Raw genomic sequence first — 22,921 nt, forward strand, 5'->3', positions numbered from 1 at the left:
TCTCCAAACCCAAATAGGTGAAGTTTAGCGATTTCCATGATATCATTCCCTGGTTTCAGCCAAGGCCAGGTGATTGATTTCTAAAGAAAACAATAAATCCCATCAGGGTCTGGAAGGGTGGAAGGGCCAGCCCTGCTAGATGAGCCAGCTCAGGGCAGAACCAGGACTGGCGGGTCTAACCCAGCGTCCAGGGCAGGACCAGGGCCAACAGGGGACTGACCCAGTGCAGGAGCAGGGCCAACGGGGGTCTGACCCAGTGCAGGAGCAGGGCCAACGGGGGTCTGACCCAGTGCAGGAGCAGGGCCAACGGGGGACTGACCCAGTGCAGGACCAGGGCCAACAGGGGACTGACCCAGTGCAGGACCAGGGCCAATGGGGGACTGACCCAGTGCAGGACCAGGGCAACGGGGGACTGACCCAGTGCAGGACCAGGGCAACGGGGGACTGACCCAGTGCAGGACCAGGGCCAACGGGGGACTGACCCAGTGCAGGACCAGGGCCAACGGGGGACTGACCCAGTGCAGGACCAGGGCAACGGGGGACTGACCCAGTGCAGGAGCAGGGCCAACGGGGGACTGACCCAGTGCAGGAGCAGGGCAATGGGGTCTGACCCAGTGCATGAAATAGACTGAGGAGGGTCTAACCTGTGGGAGGACCAGGACTGACCAGGGTCTAACATGGGGCAGGGGCAGGACCAGATCAATTGGGGTCTAAACCGGGGCAGGACCAGGACCGACTGGGGTCTGAACTTAGGAACTGGACTCTGCCCACTCCACGTGCTACACAAAACCAGTGTATGCGGCTTTCCAAAATGAGGGCTTTCACCCAACTTGCTTTTTACTTCCTCTGTAATTTAGTAGCTGAACATGTGGCGGCTAATTTCTATTTCTAGCCACTGGGAGGGAAGATCCCTAATTCTTGAGAGAAGCTTGCCTTCAGCCTGGAGGACAAAGGGTTCATCAGCGAGGCCATGCAGCGGGCTTCTCTTCCCGGGATGCTGGCTTTGGAGGCACTCGCCCTGCTGCAAGCACCCCTTCTCTCCTGCCGGGACCACTGGTCATTCACCGCCCCTCCTTCTGGCTCCCGCACTTCCATGCTGCCCCTCAGCTGAGGTCCTCCTTCCCCCAGACACGTGCATACATGTTCCTCTGCCTTCCCTAAGTTCTCTGCATACTTCACGTCTCAGTTCGAGGCACCTCCTTGAGAAAGTGCCCTTGGCCTAGGTTAGGTCTGTTGGCTAGCCATCCACCCTTCCCTTCTCTATACTGGACATCCATATCATTCCCTGCTCCATTTCCATCTTCCGCACACAATTCTCTTTGTACCCACTGCCCTCGCCCAGCCCCAGGCACATATGAGGGCTAAATAAACATGTGCTGGCTGTACGGCCATATAAACGGATGAGTGAATGAATGAGTGAGTGAACGAATGGATGAAGACTGGAGGGCAAGGACAATGCTTAGCCCACGAGCTGAAGGGCTCAACTGGAGTTTCAGCCTTAGCAAGGGAGGTTTTCGAGGCAGGGGGCTTCCCCAGAGCCTCCAGAATCCTGGCCATCGGGGCGTAGGGACAGGTGGCTGCCTGGAGGTCGCAGCCCGGAAGCCAGGCCTGCACTTACCCGCGCTGTCTGGGTAGCTCCTACTGGCTGCAGTTTTCATCGTCTTCTCGCTGAATGAAAGAAACAGAGAGTCAGCTCTATGGTTTCCAAGATGCTTTTTGTTTTAGCCCCTTACGCCCACCGCTCTGAGCAGTTAGCAGCGGCTCGTGATGGTGATAAGCAGTGAGGGGACTTTAGCGTCAGCACCGCTGTGGGCTGCGATGGAAAAGGCTTCCCGGGTGGCTTTCAGGCGATGGCGGATGGCGACACGCGGGCGGTGGGGCAGGCTCTGCGCCTGCGACAGCCACATGCAAAGCCCCTTCCCCGTTCTTGGGCCAAAGTTTTGCCTTTGACCAAGAATGGCCAGAAAACACAACACAACGAAACAAAAGAGCACAAACCCATGATTCATAGAGATGTGAATATTTCAGCCTTGAAATGATCTCAAGAAAACCCGATTTGAATGAATGAATCATTGTAATGATTAAAGAGAAACAGATTTAATTATTCTCGGTTGGCTTTCTTTTTACCTAGACGCATCTTTGCTATCACTTGTAATCGGCCCTTTAAAAAGCGCCGCCTGAACCAGGCCAGTTAAACTGGCAATCTGTTTCTCCATGGCCTGCATCCTCTCTCTGTAAAACAAGAGAATCATCTGTTAAAGCTCTGTTGACTTTGCAGGGTTTGTCCAGGTGAGCGATCGCCCCCCAGGTTGTAAAGGTACCGCCGTGGAGGTGCTCTGGGTCCACCACACCCCTTCCCTTCCCGACTGCCAAGAACCCACAGGTCCCCAGTGGAGATGGGACTGTGGTCCAAGTTCGAGGCTCACACGGCTACCTCTCTGGGCGAAAGCGGGGCTCAGCTAGCAGGGAAAGGCTCTGCCGCCCACCCCGGGCTTGGGGGCCTCCTCGCCCCGCTTGCCTTGTTTGTCCCTGGAAGGGGTGACGTCCACACCCCATGTCTCTTGCTTAGGGGTGCCCCCTCCTAAGGCTGCTGACTGCTTTTGGTGTCAACACGATGGCATGCGCTGGTTGTGTAGTAAACTTGCTTTGCGGCCCAAGGACAATGCAAAGAAATGCCTCTCATCAAGACCACGGGCAGATATGACTGGAATCAGTGTCTGATCTGGGGGCAGCCGCCGCCCAGTCGGATGGCCTGGGGACTTCAACCTGGAGCCACCAAGGACCCAAGCGGGAAAACAAAGACCTGGTCCAACCGGGTCATCTCAAGTCATTGAAGGGCATCTCCCGGTCAGGGTCCTCGCAGGCCACATCACGAGTCATCTGGCCTCTGAAATTGGCTAGTGTTTTGTACCGTAGACCACGGAAGTTCCACAGGACAACCACCATTATCTTCAACATTACAGACCAGCACCACAACAAAGTGGCCTCTACTGACCAGTGTTGTCCCCCAGAGAGATGCCACTCTCTCGCCCTCGTGTGGCCTTGGCTACCCGGAGTTGTCTGTTAAAAAGAACACATGGAGGGGTTGAGGCGGGGGAGCATGCGGGCGCCTGGTTGGCCTGCCCACTCTAGGGGCTGGTGTCCCCTTGAGCTGAGACAGGACGGGAACCTGCTCTCCACGACAACCTCGGTGCCCCCTGCCTCTAGCGGTGAGTGCTCTCACCACGTCAGGGTGACTCCCGTGCCAAAACCCAGCTTCTCTGTCCACGCTGGTGCTGAAACACAAGCCAGCTACTTTATCTGGCACCCAGTGGAGAAAACAAGGACCGTCTGCTCTATCACTAGAAAAAACCCAACCGGTTGGATTAGATTTATTGAAAGCTGGTGCAGGTGCATCCTCCATATTACATTACAGAGGCCGAGGGGATTTTCAAGAGCAATTTTGACCGGACACTGTTAGCTGACCTTGCGTTTTGCCTTGGGAACATGACCCTTTGCGCCATATGAAATACTGAGCTTAATTTCACAACTATAAGCTTCTGACTTCAGAATTCTCTTCATTTTTTAGTTTTAAATTGATGGTTGTGTCTGGATACTGAGCTTCGTGGAGGTAAATCATGACACATGGAGAGCTAATGGCCAGACCCTCCACCCCAAACCCACTCTAACCTAATAGTGTGGGAAGAAGAAATCTTGGATGACGAGTACACATTTGCACTGCCACCCAGCAACCCAGTGTTTCTGATACTAGTTAAACCTCAGCACTTCAGGGCATTTTCAGTCCTAGCTGCACTATTGGCTTCCTCTCTGCAGTCAAAGATCCATGTGTCAAAGAGAAAAATTAGTAAAAATTTCCACTAAAGAAAGTAGGTTAGTGAATGCTCATTGAAAACCCCATGTTTGTCAGATCCAACTCACAAGGGCACCTCAGAAATGCAGAGTGTCGCAGCAGGCCACCCTAGCTGCTGGACAGGAGGAACAGAACCACACAGCTGGGTTCTTGGAAAAGGCCGACTCAGTGGGGCTGCTCAAATCTGATTGGGGGGGGGGTGTTGGCCAGTGCCAAGACCCCTGCCACCCCCCTACCACATGGCTCTGTCCATGGCGATGGCTATGGTATGCTCGTGACTGGAAAACTGGAGCTGTGTGCAGAGCTGTCTTGACATATACTGGCTTACTGCTCTTAACAGATCATGGGCAAATGCAAAGGAGGCTTTTTTTTTTGAAAAGCATGGCATGAGTTTTTAGGGTCTGGGCAGCTTCAGTTAGGAAGTAGTTTAAAGGTTCTGTGAGGAATGAGAGAGGGAGAGCAAGGGGTGTTGACAGCCTGTGAACACAGAGAGGACAATAAGATTAAGAGAGTAAGAAGCAGGTGAGTCCATGTCTGCAGAGAATAAATGAGAGCCAAATAGGAAGGCAATGGGAGAAGGGGGTCTCTGGATTCCATTCTTGGCATGGACCCAATCTCGCTTAAGGGCAATGGGTATTCTCTTTGATCGCTTTTTGTTGAACAGCTTTCATGACTTATGCAATGAAGGAGGACGCAGCATTCAAACCAGAAACTAAGCCCTTGAATCATTCCAAAGAAAGGACATTAGCCCTCAACTGTCTCCTCCTCTGGCTTAGGACCATCGGATGCTCCAGCACAGGTTGGGTCATCCATCCCTTCACAGGAGACCAGAAGGCTCAGGGGTACCTGCCTGGCTTCCCTGCGGCCTTCCCAGAGATGATGGTTTTAGGATGCAGAGAAAGACAATTTCACAAGAGCATCCCATGCTCCTTACTCTTCGGAGATGAGATTGGCACAGTTGCAGAACTGCCTAGGAGAAGAGTTTGGGTGCTTGGGACCAAAAGCTCTATATTCAGTACAAGGGAAGTTTTGCTTCAGTGAGGAAGGGGTGGGTGGTGTCTGGGTGGACCCCCCAGCACCCCAGGAAAGAGTATGACAAGTCAGAATCAGGAAGCCGCTCAGAACCCTGGAGATGGTGGAGGTGGGGCCAGTCTTCTCCCATTCCAGAGAACAACAGAGAAGCAGAGTGGTTGAGCAGCCGAGCTGAGCACCCCAATTACAGACGTGAACTCCATGGTCTCGGCCAAAACCGCTCTGCTAAAATACAATTCTTCTGACACATGGTAATGAGAAAACGTTTTTCCCTCCTATTTAATCATCAAAGTGTTTCTGGTTTCAGGATTCATTTGAGGGAGATTATCTGATTTATAAATTCATAAATAAGATTGTCTTTCCATTTCATGGTTGGTACTCTGGAAACAATTTTGTGGTTTAACTAAATTACAGCAACTTGAAACTTATGCAGCCTTCTCCTATGCCGAAATGTTATAAAGTGTTTCCTGTGAAAGGGAAGAGAAAGAAATACAGTGGAAGAAGAGAAATTAAGTACTTCCCTGTTATTTTATTGCAGTGGCAATTCTGCATGATAATCACCAGAATATTAAAGAAGCTTAAGCCAATTCTTGCCAATATCGCTTGGTTTAAAGTATTACAGCAATGGAGTAATTACTGTTAAAAAGATGGTTTGAAAATGATTTCATAAACCATTTTCTATCATTCCATAAACCACACTTATGTGATTAGTTTGTACGGTTAACTAGTCATTGAGTGCTGTAAGTCAAGCCTGCCTGAATGATCCTTCTCTGGGCCAAACACAATATTAATAAAAATTCGTGTTGAATCCAGGGGAAGTGCTGATTCCAGTTTTGAAATCGTCTGAACACAACCAGCTTTCCTATAAGCCCCATGTCTGAAAGAAATGCAGTGGAAGAAGAGAAATTAAGTACTTCCCTGTCATTTTATTGCAGTGGCAATTCTGCGTGATAATCACCAGAATATTAAAGAAGCTTAAGCCAATTCTTGCCAATATCGCTTGGTTTAAAGTATTACAGCAATGGTATAATTACTGTTAAAAAGATGGTTGAAAATGATTTCACAAACCATTTTCTACCATTCATTCCATAAACCATATTTATGTGATTAGTTTGTAGAGTTAACTAGTCATTGAGTGCTGTAAGTCAAGCCTGCCTGAATGATTCATCTCTGGGCCCAAACACAATATTAATAAAAATTCATGTCGAATCCAGGGGAAGTGCTGATTCTGGTTTTGAAATCGTCTGAACACAACCAGCTTTCCTGTAAGCCCCATGTCTGTCTGAAAATGAAGCAAAACACACGTGGCTGGGAGTCTGCTCTGTCCTTCAGAGAACTGGGAAGGAAGAATCTGTGTCTGGGGAACATTTTCAGCCAGTGATTCCACTTATAAAACATCCTGCTACAAGCTCTCACCTGCGGCGTGTTTTGACTGGGGACTGCCTGCTCGTCTGCACGCTGACCAAGCCCTCAGGAGGCCCAAGTGAAATTCTTAGCATGGTAGACTGAGGTCTGTGCACGGCTCTGTTAGGTCCACACCTTAGCAGGTATGCAGCTGGTAACTCCCCTATATTCATTCCCAAAGGAGATGTTTTCACATGTCCAGATGGAGACCCTGGAATCAGCCAGCCGAGCAGATGTGGTCACTCTCAGTCGTGATGTCACCGGGTACTGGCTGGGCATCCAGGAAGCAGGACAGTTCAATGCCACTGTGGTAGCCACAGCTGGCACCCGGAGCAGACCTACTGGGTGCAACCTCCACCTACTTCGCATTAGAATACTTTGCAATTTTATCTCTTCCTGCTCATCCCTCTCTCCCCAGTGAGAGAAATAAATGGACAGCAAATTGATCAACAAACACTTTTGAGTACTTGATATGTGCTAGTTGTGAACTAAAGTACACGCAGCAGTGAGCCAGGTACAGTGTTTTCCCTTTGCAAAGTCAATTTGGTTTTGGGGAGAAATCTCTGAACAAAGCTTTTCAGCCTTGGGAGAGCTAAAGGCATTTTCCAGAACTGAGCAGTGAACAGCTTTACAGCCAGGCTGTGCCTTGTTTGCCTATGTCCTGACTCTTCAGCATGAGGGAGGATCCCCAAGTCATCACATGCACTGTCTTCAGATGAGGTGAGCAGAAGGCTGGAATTCAGATGATCTGAATTGATGTCAAAATTTCCAATACGATCTGAGTGATGAACTTTCTGTTTCGGCTCAAAGTTGGCCAATTGGTGAGAAAGCTGCATAACCTAAGCCATTCTTCCCCAAACTCCAGTAAACGCAGCTTCTCACTGAGCCCTGAGATACACTGAGGAAACAGTGTTGGCAATGTGGGCTACCCCAACACATACTTCTAAATATTTGGTATGCACCGATGTCATCCCCCTATGACCACATGGTCTGAGGGGCAGCCACCAGGCCTGGAGCTTTCTCTCATATTCTCAGAATGCCTGGCTGCCAATGGGCACAGGGGCTGCAAAGAAGTAGCCAAGTCTATGCTGGAAGGCTGCCCCTCTCTCCCAGTCCTCGCCTCTGGGAGTGAGAGGACAGCAGGTTCTGCCTTCCCTGTGGCTGCTTCAGTCCCTCATTCTGCCTATACTCTCGCCATCCTCTCGCTGTCTCTTTCACTTTTGAATTCTGTATTCTGCATCCTTAGGCTTCCTGCCAGCTCCAGAAACCCCCTTCTCTCCTGAGATGACTTCAAGATGAGAAGCAGCCCTCCCGCCCCTCGCCCCAAGCCCCTCACCTGCAGTGGCTGATCCCCCTTCCAGACTTGGCGTCATAAATCCTCAAACTTTTCCTCCCAGCCAAGCTCTGACCTTGAATTCCTACTTGGAAAGGTTTTACTGTCTACAAGTGAAACTCCCAAATCCCTTCTAGGCATAGCCGTCTTCTGCCACACAAACCAGCACCTTCCCTGCCCTGTGACGCGTCCCCCGCACGCAGCCAGCAGGGGTGTCTTTGGTAAAGAGGTTCCTGCCCCCACGCTCCCCACCCACTGTGGCTGGGTTCTCACCACCAGGCTCCCTCTCGGCCTGGCCACAACGACGGACGGGGACGCACATGACGACGGCCTCGCCTTCCGGCGACTTCCTCCATGACCCCCCAGGAGGCAGACTGGGGGAGTGACGCCCCCGCCACCGTTAGGTAACAAGGTTTCCCCAAGTCAGGAAAGACAGCTGCCAACCTCACAGGTCCACCTGAAACCACAGGGAGTTCCCAGCTCTGCTGTCACCCGGCCCACAGAGGCCCATGGCTGGCGGCCCTGCGCACGACACGGGCGGGGACGGGAAAAGACGGGGTGGTCCCTCTCTTCCCTCCCAGCCTTACCGGGGCGCTGCGACAGCTAAGTGGGGGATGCGGGGGGAGGAGGGAAGGCTGGCGAGCCGCTGTCCCTCTGGCAGACACTTCCCCAGCATCAGTCACAGGCGTGGACTGCCTTCCCAAACGCCGCGGGCGACACTGGGTCACGGAGCCAACGTCGCTTCAGCTCAGGAACCAGAGCTCGCGTGGGGGACGTGGTGGGGGAGGCGGGACCCCTGGCTCTGGATGACCCCAGGCCTGGTTGGGGCCCAGCGGGTCGGGCAGCCACATCCGGGGTGGGGGGCAGTGTGCGCTTGCAGCACTTGGACAGAGGGCTGTGGGCGCACAGCCGGGCAGCCCCGCTCCTGCTGGGGAGGTGACGCATGGCAAGGCCAGAGAGAACAGGGGAGCTACCGGCAAGGGGGTGGAGGGCGCTGGGGTTGGGACAGAAGTTTTAGGCCAAACAATGTGGTGGGTTAACAGCACCAAAATGAAACCATATGATCCTGGAGTTGGCTCTGACCCCACTCCTCACTGCACGTGACTACCCCTGCATTCATTAAGCCCCCGATATTTATTTATTTATTTATTTTATTTTTTTTTAATTTTTTTATTAATCAAAAAAAAGAAAAGAAATTAACACAACATTTAGAAATCATTCCATTCTACACATGCACTCAGTAATTCTTAGTATCATCACATAGATGTATGATCATCATTTCTTAGTACATTTGCATCGATTTAGGAAAAGAACTAGCAAAACAGCAGAAAAAGATATAGAATGTTAATATAGAGAAGAGAATTAAAATAATAATACTAATAATATATATATATATATAAAGGAAAAAGAAAAAAACAAAAACAAAAGATACAAACACACAAACAAACAAACAAAAAACCATATTTCAGGTGCAGCTTCATTCAGTGTTCCAACCTAGTTACATTACACTTAGGTATTATTGTGCTGACCATTTTTGAGTTTTTGTATCTAGTCCTGTTGCACAGTCTGTATCCCTTCAGCTCCAATTACCCATTATCTTACCCTGTTTCTAACTCCTGCTGGTCTCTGTTACCAATGATATAGTCCAAGCTGATTCTCGGTTCACATCAGTGGGACCATACAGTATTTGTCCTTTAGTTTTTGGCTAGACTCACTCAGCATAATGTTCTCTAGGTCCATCTATGTTATTACATGCTTCATAAGTTTAGTCTGTCTTAAAGCTGCATAATATTCCATCGTAGGTATACGCCACAGTTTGTTTAGCCACTCGTCTGTTGATGGGCATTTTGGCTATTTCCATCTCTTTGAAGTTGTAGATAATGCCGCTATAAACACTGGTGTGCAAATGTCCGTCTGTGTCTTTGCCCTTAAGTCCTTTGAGTAGATACCTAGCAGTGGTATTGCTGGGTCGTAATCCATTCTGCCATTCTATGTCTTTTGATTGGGAAATTCAGTCCATTAACTTTTAGTGTTATTACTATTTGGATAATATTTTCCTCTACCATTTTGGCTTTTGTATTATATATATCATATCTGATTTTCCTTCTTTCTACACTTTACTCCATACCTCTCTCTTCTGTCTTTTCGTATCTGACTCTAGTGCTCCCTTTAGTATTTCTTGCAGAGCTGGTCTCTTGGTCACAAATTCTCTCAGTGACTTTTTGTCTATAAATGTTTTAATTTCTCCTTCATTTTTGAAGGACAATTTTGCTGGATATAGGAGTCTTGGTTGGCAGTTTTTCTCTTTTAGTGATTTAAATATATCATCCCACTGTCTTCTAGCTTCCATGGTTTCTGCTGAGAAATCTACACATAGTCTTATTGGGTTTCCCTTGTATGTGACAGATTGTTTTTCTCTTGCTGCTTTCAAGATCCTCTCTTTCTCTTTGACCTCTGACATTCTAACTAGTAAATGTCTTGGAGAATGCCTATTTGGGTCTATTCTCTTTGGGGTGCGCTGCACTTCTTGGATCTGTATATTTAGGTCTTTCATAAGAGTTGGGAAATTTTCAGTGATAATTTCTTCCATTAGTTTTTCTCCTCCTTTTCCCTTCTCTTCTCCTTCTGGGACACCCACAACACGTATATTTGTGCGCTTCATATTGTCATTCAGTTCCCTGATTCCCTGCTCAAGTTTTTCCATTCTTTTCCCTATAGTTTCTGTTTCTTTTTGGAATTCAGTTGTTCCATCCTCCAGTTCACTAATTGTAGCTTCTGTCTCTTTAGATCTACCATTGTAGGTATCCATTGTTTTTTCCATTTTTTCTTCTTTGTCCTTCACTCCCACAAGTTCTGTGATTTGTTTTTTCAGATTTTCTATTTCTTCTTTTTGTTCAGCCCATATCTTCTTCATGTCCTCCCTCAATTTATTGATTTGGTTTTTGAAGAGGTTTTCCATTTCTGTTCGTATATTCAGCATTAGTTGTCTCAGCTCCTGTATCTCATTTGAACTATTGGTTTGTTCCTTTGATTGGGCCATATCTTCAATTTTCCGAGCGTCATCCATTATTTTCTGCTGGTGTCTGGGCATTTGATCAGATCTCCCTGGGTGTGGGACCCAGCTGGTTGAAAGGTTTTTCTGTGGAATCTCTGGGCTCTGTTTTTCTTTTCCTGCCCAGTAGGTGGCGCTCGTGGCGGTCGTTTGTCTGCGGGGCAGTCGGCCCGGGAAACAGCGCGTGGAGGCGGGGGTCGCTGGCCGTGGCTTGGGGGAGTGCCGGTCCAAATTGCCCAGCTGGCCCGAGACGCCAAGCGTGACGGGAGGGCCCCGCCATCCAACGTTCCCAGCCAGACCGGGGAGCCACGTGCGTGGAGGGGACCCCAGACGCCAGCCACCCCAGCTGGGAAAACGTGCACCCCTCGGGTATCTCACAGCAGTGGATTCTCCCTACCCGTTCAGCCGTTCCAGAATGGGGTACGCTGTCTTTTTTGGTCTCTGTCGTGACTCCGGGAGCTGTTTCGTATTGTTTCTGTTTCTTTAGTTGCTTTTCTGGAGGAGGATCTAAGACCCGCGCGTCTTACTAAGCCGCCATCTTCTCCGGAAGTCCCCCCGATATTTATTAAGCACCTCCTGTGTACCATGGGGATGCCAGGGTAGGCAGCCAGGGCAGGCAGATGGCCAGGCCAGGATGGTGGCAGCAGGGTGGAGAGCAGTGGCTGCAGCCAGGAGATATTTTGAATAATGACAGAACACCCTCCTCTGACCTCCCAAATGGGGGGCCAGGTGGAGATGCCACCCCAGTGAAGCCTGGCATTGGCCGGGCCAGGGGGAGAACCATATACCCTGGGAAGGGCTCCTTCCTGGTTATCTCCAGTCCCAGGCCACCAGCGAGGCATCCACTCCACTCACTAGCCACTCAGCCTCTCCGAGCCTCCATGTCCCCCACTGAACTGGGAGAACTATGGCCCCAATTATGCTCAGGGCCGCAGGCCTCCTACTGAGACCCATGAACTGAGGTCACACGAGAAAATGCACCTGCAGGCCCTCTGTGGCCAGTAAAAGGTGGTGGACGCCTGTTCACATCCATTCATTCCACAACGAATTCCCTGGCACCAAATGTGAGCTGAGCGTGGTTTGAGGTGCTGGGGTCTCGGGGGGAATAACACACGGGGCTTACCTGGTGGAACGCACATGCTCATGGGCGAGGCAGTGAGGAAAGAGGCACCTACACATTTACGGACAGATCTGTCATAAGCTTCAGGTGCTTTGCAGAGAAAGCATGAATTGGGGAGGGGGCGAGGCTGTGTGTGGGGGGTGGAGCTCGGGGTGGGGCAGAGGGGCTGCACTTTGAACAGGACGGCAGGAACGGGCTGTGCCCTTTGGGCAGAGGGGGTGGGGTGGGGGCCATGGGCAGCTGCCCACTGGAAGGTGCAGGGGGCAGAGGAAGCAGCAAAAGCAAAGTCCTGGGGGCAGGAAAGCCCTGGTGAGTTGGAGACGGGAAGTCCTGGAACCTGCTGCAGCGCGAGGGGCAGGAGTGGAGCTACCTGAAAGTGCTCTTGGCACCTCCACCTCCAGTTAGATCCTCCACGAGCCTCACGACCCTCTGCGTCCTGCCACTCACAGATGGGCGCCTCGCTGATTCGGGAGTCCTGAATTACAGAATTCTCTCGCTGGAAGGGTCTTCCTGGGTCTCCAGCCCCACCCATTCTGGCTGTGGGGTGGCCGGGTGGGGCCACAGCCAGGCCGGTGCACCCGACACGCAGCACCTCCTCTACCCCCGTCCTGCCCTCCCTTCCCGGCCCTCCCCTCCCGTGGCAGCAACGCACCTGGGGGCACCCCTTCACCTCACACCTACTCTCTGGGCAGGGGGCTCCGGATGGGACAGGCGGTCCCCAAGGCAGGGCTCAGGACGCACTAGCCTCCAAGGCCCCGAGCTATTTCCTGTACCAGCTGCTGCACTGCCCTTTGCCGGAAGGGCTCTTATCATGAAGAACTTTCCAGGGCACCCTTTCTTATCACCTGCACAGAGCAGTAGGCCTCTCCAGCCCTTGTTGCCGAGAAGGGCACAGGCTCAGGGAGGCGGGGGTTCTCGGAAGGAGACCAAGCCCAGGAGTCTGCACCCTCGGGCACCCCACGCTGCCACCCCTCTGGGAGAGCCCTGCACTTCCTGTCGGCACTCTGCTGGCTGACAGGAGTTCTGCTCCCTGCTCCCTGGGCCAGCACCCCACCTTATGAATCACTGACTTTGCATTTGCTTTCTCTTCCCAGAGGGCAGCTCTCACAACTGTGCTCTGGAAGTGAGAGCTCAGGCTTTGTGCAGGCACCAGCTTGTGAGAACGCTCATCCGTGCGGGCTAAGGGCCACCTGGCACCCGGCTGAGATTCACATTCAGATGGGAAGTGAGGTCAGAAGCTGGGAACACTGGCCCTACAAGGTGGCCTTCAAGGAAGTCCCCCACTCTCACCTGCTTCTCACCTGCAAAATCTTAATTTGGATCCAAATAAGATAATGATGCTAAGGAAAAAGAAGGCAGACCCTCCCTGTACCCTGTAAAATGCTCCTTTTTAATTTAGTCTTTTTAGACATCTGGGTCATGGGTGAGTAGAGCACCCAACGGCTTCATTACAAAGACAAAAAGCCACCGAGATGGCATGAGAGTGAAAGCAGTGCTTGGCACAGTAGTCAGTTGTGGGACTTATGGAACGACTTCTAACTGCCCATTTCCCCTCCTGAAACCCAGACACGAAGCCACAGGGGTCTGTAAGGAGCTCTCCAGTTCCGAGGATGCTTGGCGTGGGGAGGGGGCCACTGGGAACGGGAATGGGACTTCAGCGAGCATCACAGGTCATGCAGACTTTCTGAGGTCTGTGATTTTTAGAAGTTAGGATTAATGCTTAGACCTGGCTGTGTCTTTTCAATCACTTCATTCATTTAAAACAAAGTCTGAAATTCAAATAAAGACAAGGGACTTTCCATCACTTCCAACAGACTGAAGGACTACAGCTAATCCCAGGAGACGCCAGCATGCGTCCCTGACAGCCTGCAGGTGGAGGGGACGGGCCTCTGTGCCCTCATGGCTGGTCCAGCTTTGAGTCTGTATCCAGCTGCTCTTGCCATCTTTCAAGGAGCTGAAAAATGTGCTTCCACCATGACTCTTCTCGCCGAAGGAGGAGTTCTAGTTGGCCAGGAAGGGGAGCTATTGCAATCTCACAAAGTGTAGGTTACTGGGATTTATTCTTTAGTTTCAAACCTAAAGCAGCTGATTGACAGTGCCTAATGAATATTCAGAGAAGATCCAGGGGCACATTTTAATCTGATCTAATGAGTGATGGGTGATGGCTCTTCCTTCTGAGAAACTGATTTGTTTAATGTAATATTGAGCTTCTGACAGTCATTCCACTGATATTTTTGACTCAACACTCCTTATACAGAGCAGAACTATCTTCATAAGTCTGTCCGGGGGTAAGTACAAGGTTACCAGTGAGTTACTCTCTGGAGTCAGCAGTCTAAGCATGACTAAGAAATATTTCTTAACCATGACATTTTATTTGTTTAGTGAAATAGCATTTCAATTTATCAGCACTTATTTGAGTTCTGGGACTGGTAAAATATCACGCTGGAGTATCCTTTTCTTTAGAATTGGAAATAATATTTATATTTGCATGATGCACATTCCTTCACTCAGGACCCACTGTGGAGTACCCTTTTAAAAGACAAGTCTGTCTTCCTCCCCATATGCTGTCTTTTGCATTTCGTCACATATATCCATCCAGTTCCAGGCAATTCTGATCTTCTCACAAAGGCCTCAAGACCAGATTACCTCCTGGAAAGTTCTCTCTTTTCTGAATTCCTAACAATTACTGTCTGTATCACATCTTTGGGATTAATTATATACAAGCAGTTCTCAAATTATGGCAGGGCTGTAATCAAAAAGTTTACTTGTGCTTTCACTGCCGGGAACTTGGAAAAAATGAATGAAGGCTGGGTGTCCAGCTGGCCGCAGCAGCCCGCCCAACCTCAGTGTCATTGCAGCTGTGTTATCTGTCCATCGTTTCCCATTGTTTTTAGGGAAAACGTGTCTGGACTTCCACATTCCACTGAGGCATGCCAGGCCGGGCACAGATCCTCCCAAGCAGCAGCTCTGGAATCTTTCTCCTTGGTGAGGGGGCTTCTCCTCCTCACTTCTCTCTGTTCCCTGAGAGATGCTGGCCCTCTCATGGTGGTGAGAAGAGCACCCGTGGGCATTACCAAAGACAGAGGAAGTATCAGGAATGAAATCCTCCTGCAGTGGTTCTTCCAACAAAACCGATTTAGAAGGCATTGGTGGCTCCGAGTCTTATGGCACTGGCCTGTGGCGTGGCATGTATGTTCACATTAAGCTTTGCGTATTTTATAACTGTCTTCATGGCTTATATTCCTTGCCCATGGGGCCCACATCTACATTGTATCTGGAAAGCCGGCAGTCCAGAGCGAATAACCTCAAGAAACAGTTATTTATTTATGTATTTTTGCATGGGCAGGCACCGGGAATCGAACCCGGGTCTCTGGCATGGCAGGTGAGAACTCTGCCTGCTGAGCCACCATGGCCCACCCAAGAAGCAGTTATTGATGCATAATTAGAGCTACATGGAAAAGCAATTCAGACAAGAACTGAAGCCATTGGCCATGATCAGCCACTGAAGCAGACCACTTCACAGCTTCAACCATCACTAGCCAGCTCTTTTTATCATCAGTCATGTGATACTTTAAAAGGATGTGTTACACCTGCCTTGTTCTTTTTGGCCCTGGACTCCATAGGCCGTGCATCCTTATCCATTCCTCTGAAATGGCATTTAAAACTGCTTTTCATAATCTAAACCTTCTAATTTGGATCTTTAAGCCTGGCTCATTTCATTCTCTGTCTACACTTAGCTTAACTCTCTCATCCCCTGGTTTTAACAGCTCGTCTGCTTCTTGCAGCATGGGGCCCGTCCTAGCCACCCGTGTTTATTTATCTCCTTGTTTTGTTCCATACAGAAGAATGCTTTGGTCAAAGGAGCAATTTCTGAGCACTGATCACACTTAGCACGGCACTGAAACACTTTAACCGTGATGTGTTGTCTCATTTGTTGTCATCCCATTTCACAGATGAGCAAAGTGAGGCAGAGCAAAAGTCGGTAATTCGCCAAAGGTCCCAGCGTTGGTGGTTGCGGGAGCTGGGATTCCAACCCAGGCATTCGGGCTTTGTCATAAACACCACACGTCACTGCTTTGCAATGCATGGCTCATGGGCTGATTGACTGGAGATGATAAAAGCAAGTTCTGTTGGTGAGGCTGCTTTACCAGCAGACAAAAGGTGAGAGGGTGGCATCTAGGTTGGAACTTTTATAAGCTACGTTCTATGACTGTCGGGCCAACTGACATTCCCTGAGTGCAGGGCTGTTCCTTTTTTCTCGTTTTTTTAAGCACAATAAGTCCAAATTCCCTCTGGAGCAGAGCTTTTCAACTGGGGCATTTTAGCTGTATGCCCCCGACCCCCAGTCTCTGGAACAGGACTGCAACATCTGGAGACATTTTTTATTGTAACCATCGGGGTGGGGGGGAGCCACCAGCATACAGTGTGTAGAAGCTGGGATGCTGCTAAATGTGCTCGAGTTCGGGAGAGTTCCACAGCAAAACAGAATCAGCCTGACACGCCACCAGTGCCAAGGCTGAGCAATCTTGGTCTAACTACTTAGATTTCTGATGTGGCTCACTTGTAGCAAAGGGAAAAAAGTAATTATTCTTTTTGGATCGTTGAGATTCACTGCTCTCTAGCAAGATAAAGCACAATTTAGAAGCTCTTCAAAGGTCTGTCAGTGACAGTGAAGATTTTTAAATGACATAAACCTGAGCTGTGACTTTCATTTATCAGTTGTTAAGCCAAGGATCCATCCTACCTCTCAAAGCTGCCAACGCAATACCATTTAATCCTCATAAAATGAAAAAGTGTTGTAAAACGATTCAGAATGGACATAAGCTACCTTTCAGCTTGCACCTTCTTCCTATATACAGAATTTTCTTTCCTCTTCTTTTGAGCAGGCCAAAGGCAAGGGGTTATGCTTTTCTAAGGCTATGGTATCTCAGAAATCATAATGGAATCTCACGTAGCTTCTCTTTATCCCACAGACAGGTTCCCAGACAGGGCAAGTATTTCCTTGCCGGTGGGACTCTTGACAAATTTGTTCAATTTAACTGGTCTGGGTGTAGAATAGTGTAAAAGTATGACCTCAGTCTGAGTTTCCTGTGTCTTGAAAACCACATTGCATTAGAAGGAATCTGCTATTCATTTGGAAGGAGAGCTATTAGTCACTTTGCAATGAGCACTCTTGAATTTTAAGCCGTATGTCAATGAAGATATTTTATATGATGTGATCCGAAACAATAAATAGAAAATAGCAAAACACAAATGCCCTAGAATTTTACAATGCTTTAGGGCTGTTTTATGTGCCACAAATAGAAATAATGATGCTGTTTAGTGAAGTAATTTCACAACTCTGAGAAGATGGTGCTTCCTGCACTCAATTCTCTGACACACACCATCTACTGGGGCAGAGTCTCCCACAGTCCCGGGGAAACATGCTCTCTTTGGAGTCCCAACCAGCTGAACAAAAGTCATTTGGGTAAAGCCACGTGATCTGTCAAAATAATCTTCTTTCTAGAGGCTCAAACATGAGAATTACTGACCTTAAAATTAAGTCAAGGCACTTGTGATCTGCTACTCTGCCCACAATCTCCATGGCCACTGAGACATCAAAAGTTACCCCCCTGGGAGGAACGCGCTACTAGAATTTACGTTACCATACAACCATGCCCACTATTTTTTTTCTAGATCTTCTAGATGCAATTTTTAAAATATATATTTTTATTGAGGAATCGTCACACACATACAGTCCATCCACAGGAATACAATCAATGGCTCACAAAAGCATCACACAGAACATATGCATCACTCCAGAAAAAGAAATTAAAAGATAAAAGAAAAAATCTCATACATCTCATGCCCCTTACCCCTCCCTCTCACTGACCACTAGAATTTCAATCTACCCATTTTTTTAACCTTTTATTCCCATCCCCACCCCATAATTTATGTATTTTTTTTAACTCATCTATTCAAACTCTGGATAAAAGGAGCATCAGACCCAAGGTTTTCACAATCACATGGTCACATTGTAAAAGCTATATCATTTTACAATTGTCTTCAAGAATCAAAGCTATTAGAACACAGCTCAACAGTGCCAGGTCCTTCCCTCCAACCAATCCAGTACACCATAAACTAAAAAGAATATCTAAATAATGTATAAGAATAACCTCCAGGATAACCTCTCAACTCTGAAATTTCTCAGCCACAAAACTTTATTCTGTCTCATTTCCCTCTTCCCCCTTTCTAGATGCAATCTCTCTTTCACTAAACGCTTTGTTGAAACATCTCTAAAAAGAAAAGTGCCAAATTCATTAGATCAAGGCAGGCTCACATGCAAGAATCTAGACCGAATTATCTAGTCGCTGGCCCTTTAGTTTTCAACACAACAGAGTTTTGACAAAATCGTGTTCCCTCAAAAAAGCTACCATTGGGAGTCTCCTAAGGACAGATGGGAAAGAATTTTTGTCTCGGATCTCTGAAGTCACGCAGTTATGTGGTTTATTCTATAGAAGCACTCTTCCGAACAGCATGTGAATCCAGCAGTGCCCAAAATAAAGCACAGATTTCTCCGCCTCCCTCCTGTGTTTTTGTAGTTTCACATCTTGAATGTAAAATTTCACTTGAGAGTGTCATATAAAAAATAATCTTGGATTTATTTGCTTTTTAGTATTATGAAATGGCATCAAAAATTTCTTTAGAGGTTTAGGGGACCCTGTACTCATGAAGTTGAACTTTTAGGGGTACTGATGACTCTTAAAAAATATACAGATTAAATATTTCTAAAGTAACATAACACAACAGCTAGACAATGGACTACATGCTTCAGAAATCGTTGGTGTTCTTTTTCTTTTAAACTTTTTATTTGACACAGTACGCGCATTTTATTTTTTTAAAATAAAATCTTCTGAGAATGCTCTCTTCTTCTTTCCCTATTTCTGCATAATCGTGCTAATATACAAGCTAGGGGCATTGTATTTTAAGTGGCACATATATATTTAGCAGCCTAATTATGCAAATTCCCTCATGTTTATGATGATAAATCTCCTTTAAGGGCAGGTACTTGGCATCTCGTCCTGAAACCATTTTTGAAGAATTCTGGTTGGATCGCTCCAAATTCACTCCTGAATTTACTTCTCTGTTGGGTGAAGGTAGGACTCAGTTCTTGCTTCCACAGAAACTATTTTCCAGTGGTAAAAAGGGTGGGTGCTTTAGTGGGTCTGGACATTCTGTCCCATTTGGGCACTGAGCGCTGGGGACACTGGGCACCATGAGAGTGATGGCTGCACATGCCGCCCCGGCCTGCCACGGCCACTGCACACGGGCACTACTTCACACGGTGCTTGGTGGCCCACAAAAGGCTCTGGATAAAGGGCAGCTGCCATCAATATCACCCTCCTTTCCATTATTAGTGCGATTATTCTCCAGCAAGAGTTCGTGTCAACCTGGTCACCAGGCTCCAACCCAGTTCAGGATCAGAGTCAGCCACCGACAGGATGGACAAGCCCCGGCCTCTCATTGTCCGTCTCGCCTCATCACCTGTCTGGGTAACAGCGGGCAGAGGTGGCAGTGGCTGGAGCCTAAGGCCCAGGTGCAAGCTCTCTTGGCTGGAGAATCCCTCTATGCTTTTTGCTCTGTGTCTGGCTTGAGTTAGTGAGGAGGTCCACGTCCCTAGGTACCACTGACTCTAAGTGACTTCACTGTAGAGAAAAGGGTGTGTGTGAGTGTAAGAGGGTGTGTGCATGTGCTTGTTCATGTCTGTGTGTGTATATGTGCAAGTGTGCATGTGTGTCTGATTTAGTGTGTGTGTGTGTAGGTGTGAATGCGTGTGCGCACAACTCCCTGAGAAGGGTGTCTTGCCAGCCCCCAGCCCACCCTCTGGAGAGGAGGTACCTAATCAGTGAGGGGTTACCTGGGCAAGGCGGAAAGCCATTTTTTTACTTGGCTATTTCACATTTTGGGTCATGAAAAATGCAAACCTGTAAAATTATAATCATAAAACAATCATGTCAGGATGGGGGTGGCCAAAATGACAGTCTTTTTGGGTGAACATAAATCTTTTTGCTCCATTTGTCTAATTTTTGTTATTCCAGATAGAGAAGATAATTTAGATTTTCCAAAAAGGGCTTCCAGCATGGAATTTTCTGAGACTTGGTAAAATGGAAATATGTGAAATCGACAAATTCTTTAGAAAGAGGGAACAGAGGCCCTAGAATGGCCCCGATGCTGCCTAATGCTTACACCCTTTGAGATTCTGGTTGGGGAGCCCTGGAGACAAGGCCCCACCCATTAGCAAAGGCTTCCTTTGCTTTGTTCCCTTCCATAACCAAACTCCTCCAAAGAGTGGGTTCGATGATGTTGGTTAAGTCACGTACATGTGGCAAGCACAGGTGTGACCGGTGCTAGGAGGGGACAAGGACCCAGAGATGTTGTCGTTGCCTAAAATATGCCAGAAGCCAGTAGGGTGGAAGCACGACAACAGCTTCACAGGCTACAAGGCGGAATCCGGTTCTCGGGCCCCCCCACCCCCCCGCAAGGTGGGCCAGTGCGGGAGAGAGGGGAGCGAGGGTGGGGGGAGAGGAGGGAACCATCTGCCTCTCTATACTCTCTCCCGGGAATGCACCGTTTTTAATGGGTCCTGGATTTGGTTCTTTGGCACCGAAGTCCCCTGCACTCAGAGACACCCCTGTTCCCCGGGGGCTCTCAGCGCCCACTGCCTGGGATGCCAGGAACCCCTGTGCTGACAAGCAGGGTGCAGGCCCCCAGCCCGCCACAGCTTCCCCGCCAGCCCGGCCGCCACTCAGCATTTACCCTACACCCCTCAGCTCTCCGTGGCCACAGGGAGCCAGCATCCCTGATTCTGAGGCTTAGAATTCCACCTCCTAATGACCCTGGAGAGAAAAGCATGAATGCTATTTTCCAATTCTTAATTTTGCTGAGTCCTCCATCGTTAAGCCAGTGACTGTTGCCGTTTCCCTAACTGGGTGAAGAGAGACTTTGTTGTTGAATTGTGACCTCTAAACTCCCATCTTCACTCTTTCCATCCTCCTGGATGCTTTGTGCTGTGACATTCCCTTTGAGAAGATGAGGAGGGACAGCCCGTCCAGCAGAAAATTCTGCCAAAGAGGGCAGGGTGGTGGACAAAGCAGGGTGGACAATTTACATTGCGTTGACACTGCTGGCCTTCTGGCCCTAAGGTTCTGGAGGAAGAAGTGATGCCACCCCGTAAGGTGAGGGACAGGGCACAGTGGCGCTCAGGAGAGGCTGCTGCACAGCTCCGTAGCTGGGTTCCCTTTTCACATCCCTTCTGCATTCGTATCTGATGACAGATAAGTGCTTACCTTCTTTTGGCCTCAATTTATTTGGCTAGATTTTCATGATTACAGTTATTTTGTTGACTTTCTTCAACCAATTTAGGCTAGAGAAACTCCCCCTATCAAAGCTACTTTTCCATTTCTATATGAACACTTTGGAGGGTTTTCAAGACGTAGTCAGAAGGTTCTGGGCTGGCATATTATCAAAATAGATAATGTTAGCTATATTCCAAAGTGTTTCATTCATGAGAAAAATTGTGCTAATCTAAGCACCACTCCTGAGTATTAAATCTAAACTATTCTATTTCACATTTATCACCCTAGAAAACAGGCAGTGACACATTCTTTCCACCTCCTCAAAACAGATGAGAAAATAAAACTGCATTCCACCAGGAAAACCACACACTGCCATTTCAAACAGTCAACAACACTTGACCAGCTCCCTTATTTTCACTGGCAGGTCGATTATTACGATCTCCTGATCTACTTGATCAAGTGGTTTCTGTTCATTGCAATTTTCTTCCCAGTGATTCCAATGTACACTCATAGCACTGTTAAAACTGCAGGCCCGATTCCCATGGATGGGGCCTGTCCTCCAAGGCAGACACTGTGCAGACAACAAAGGTCTTTGCACTCTGTCCCCCTGCATACCCTTTGCACTCTGACCCTCTGCATGTCCCTTTTGTACTCTTATCCTATGCATGCCCTTTGGACTCTGACCCTCTACAGGCCTGCAGGGCACTTGGCCAGCACGATTCCATCGGTCTGACCTCGACCAGGCATCCCCAGGCTTCCCGACACGCAGACACGGCTGCTCGGCTCCCGCAAGCCCTCACCGCCCCTTACCTGGTCTCTCTGTCTTTGGGGATGGTGGTGGTGCTGTACGCAAACACCTGCTTCTCCATCAGCGGTGGGCCAAGGTCCACCATGCCGGACAGGCCTGGAGTGTTCCGTGGCTTTTCAATATACACCAAGGTGCCCGGCTCCTTTTTGAAGGACTGGCGGCTGGGCGAGGCCCGATCGGGCTGCAGGGTGTGAGGGGGCCCGTGGGCGCTGGCAGGGGGTGGCACATCCAGCATCCTTAGTTCACCGACCCGGTGAGGGGACGCGGGCGGTGTTTTGGAGCCCAGCGTCGGCAGGTGGCTTTCGGGATACTTTCTCGATTTCTGTCTATACAGAGACTGTTCCATGTGCATCTCCGCCTGCAGAGAGGGGTTGCAGTAAGCGCTGGCTGACCGAATGGCCGTGCGGTGGTACGCGATGATGTGGTCTGGGATGTCCAGAGGGTGCCCTCCGTGGGAAGAGGCGATGCTCATCCGTCCCTCATGGTAAAGGTAGGGGTCATAAAAGCCCTCATTTCGGTACACCGCGACGCCCTTGCCACTCAGGTCTTCATCCGGCTTTACGTCCCTTCTCTCTAAAATGGCGCTGGGGCTTGGGGAGATGGATCTGGAGACGGGCAGGCTGGAGAGCCTGTCCCTGGGGATCGTGGCATTGCCAGGAACCACCATTGAGCGAGAGCCCCCGTAAGGGATTCTGGAGGGTGAGGGAGGCATGGAATGAGGCACAGGAGTGGACGGTGGAGAATTTGGAATTGCATGGGGTGGCTGAGCTGTGGATCCAGGTCGAGAGATGCCAGGAGCATCTCCTCTTGCATAAACAAGTTCTCGCTGCATCTGAAAGGAAAGCAAGAAATGAGGAGTTCTATACTGGTATTCAGGTTTTGAAAGAGGTGTTGATGTGGTGTGGCTCCCCAGTGCCCAGGGCCCAGGGCCATTCCCAGAATCCATGAGTATATTACCTCATATGGTGACAGGGCCTTGTAGAAGAC

At 49.0% G+C, this 22,921-nt stretch overlaps 1 protein-coding gene across 22 annotated transcripts in view; it reads right to left on the reverse strand.

Moving 5' to 3' along the window:
* KIAA1217 (KIAA1217 ortholog) overlaps positions 1–22,921 on the reverse strand; it is a 425,610-nt gene that overhangs the window by 41,847 nt on the left and 360,842 nt on the right. For 15 of the 22 annotated variants that reach the window (XM_077153831.1, XM_077153709.1, XM_077153710.1 and 12 more), the window contains 3 exons: positions 21,937–22,766; positions 2,128–2,232; positions 1,619–1,668 (listed from right to left, as the gene is read on the reverse strand). In XM_077153831.1, the coding sequence (XP_077009946.1) occupies positions 1,619–1,668; positions 2,128–2,232; positions 21,937–22,766 (985 nt within the window). The remainder of the gene's footprint in view (positions 1–1,618; positions 1,669–2,127; positions 2,233–21,936; positions 22,767–22,921) is intronic. The other 7 variants (XM_077153731.1, XM_077153751.1, XM_077153772.1 and 4 more) reach the window with 1 other exon arrangement.

Source organism: Tamandua tetradactyla, chromosome 1 (assembly GCF_023851605.1).
Source record: "Tamandua tetradactyla isolate mTamTet1 chromosome 1, mTamTet1.pri, whole genome shotgun sequence".
In the NCBI taxonomy this organism is placed as follows: domain Eukaryota; kingdom Metazoa; phylum Chordata; class Mammalia; order Pilosa; family Myrmecophagidae; genus Tamandua; species Tamandua tetradactyla.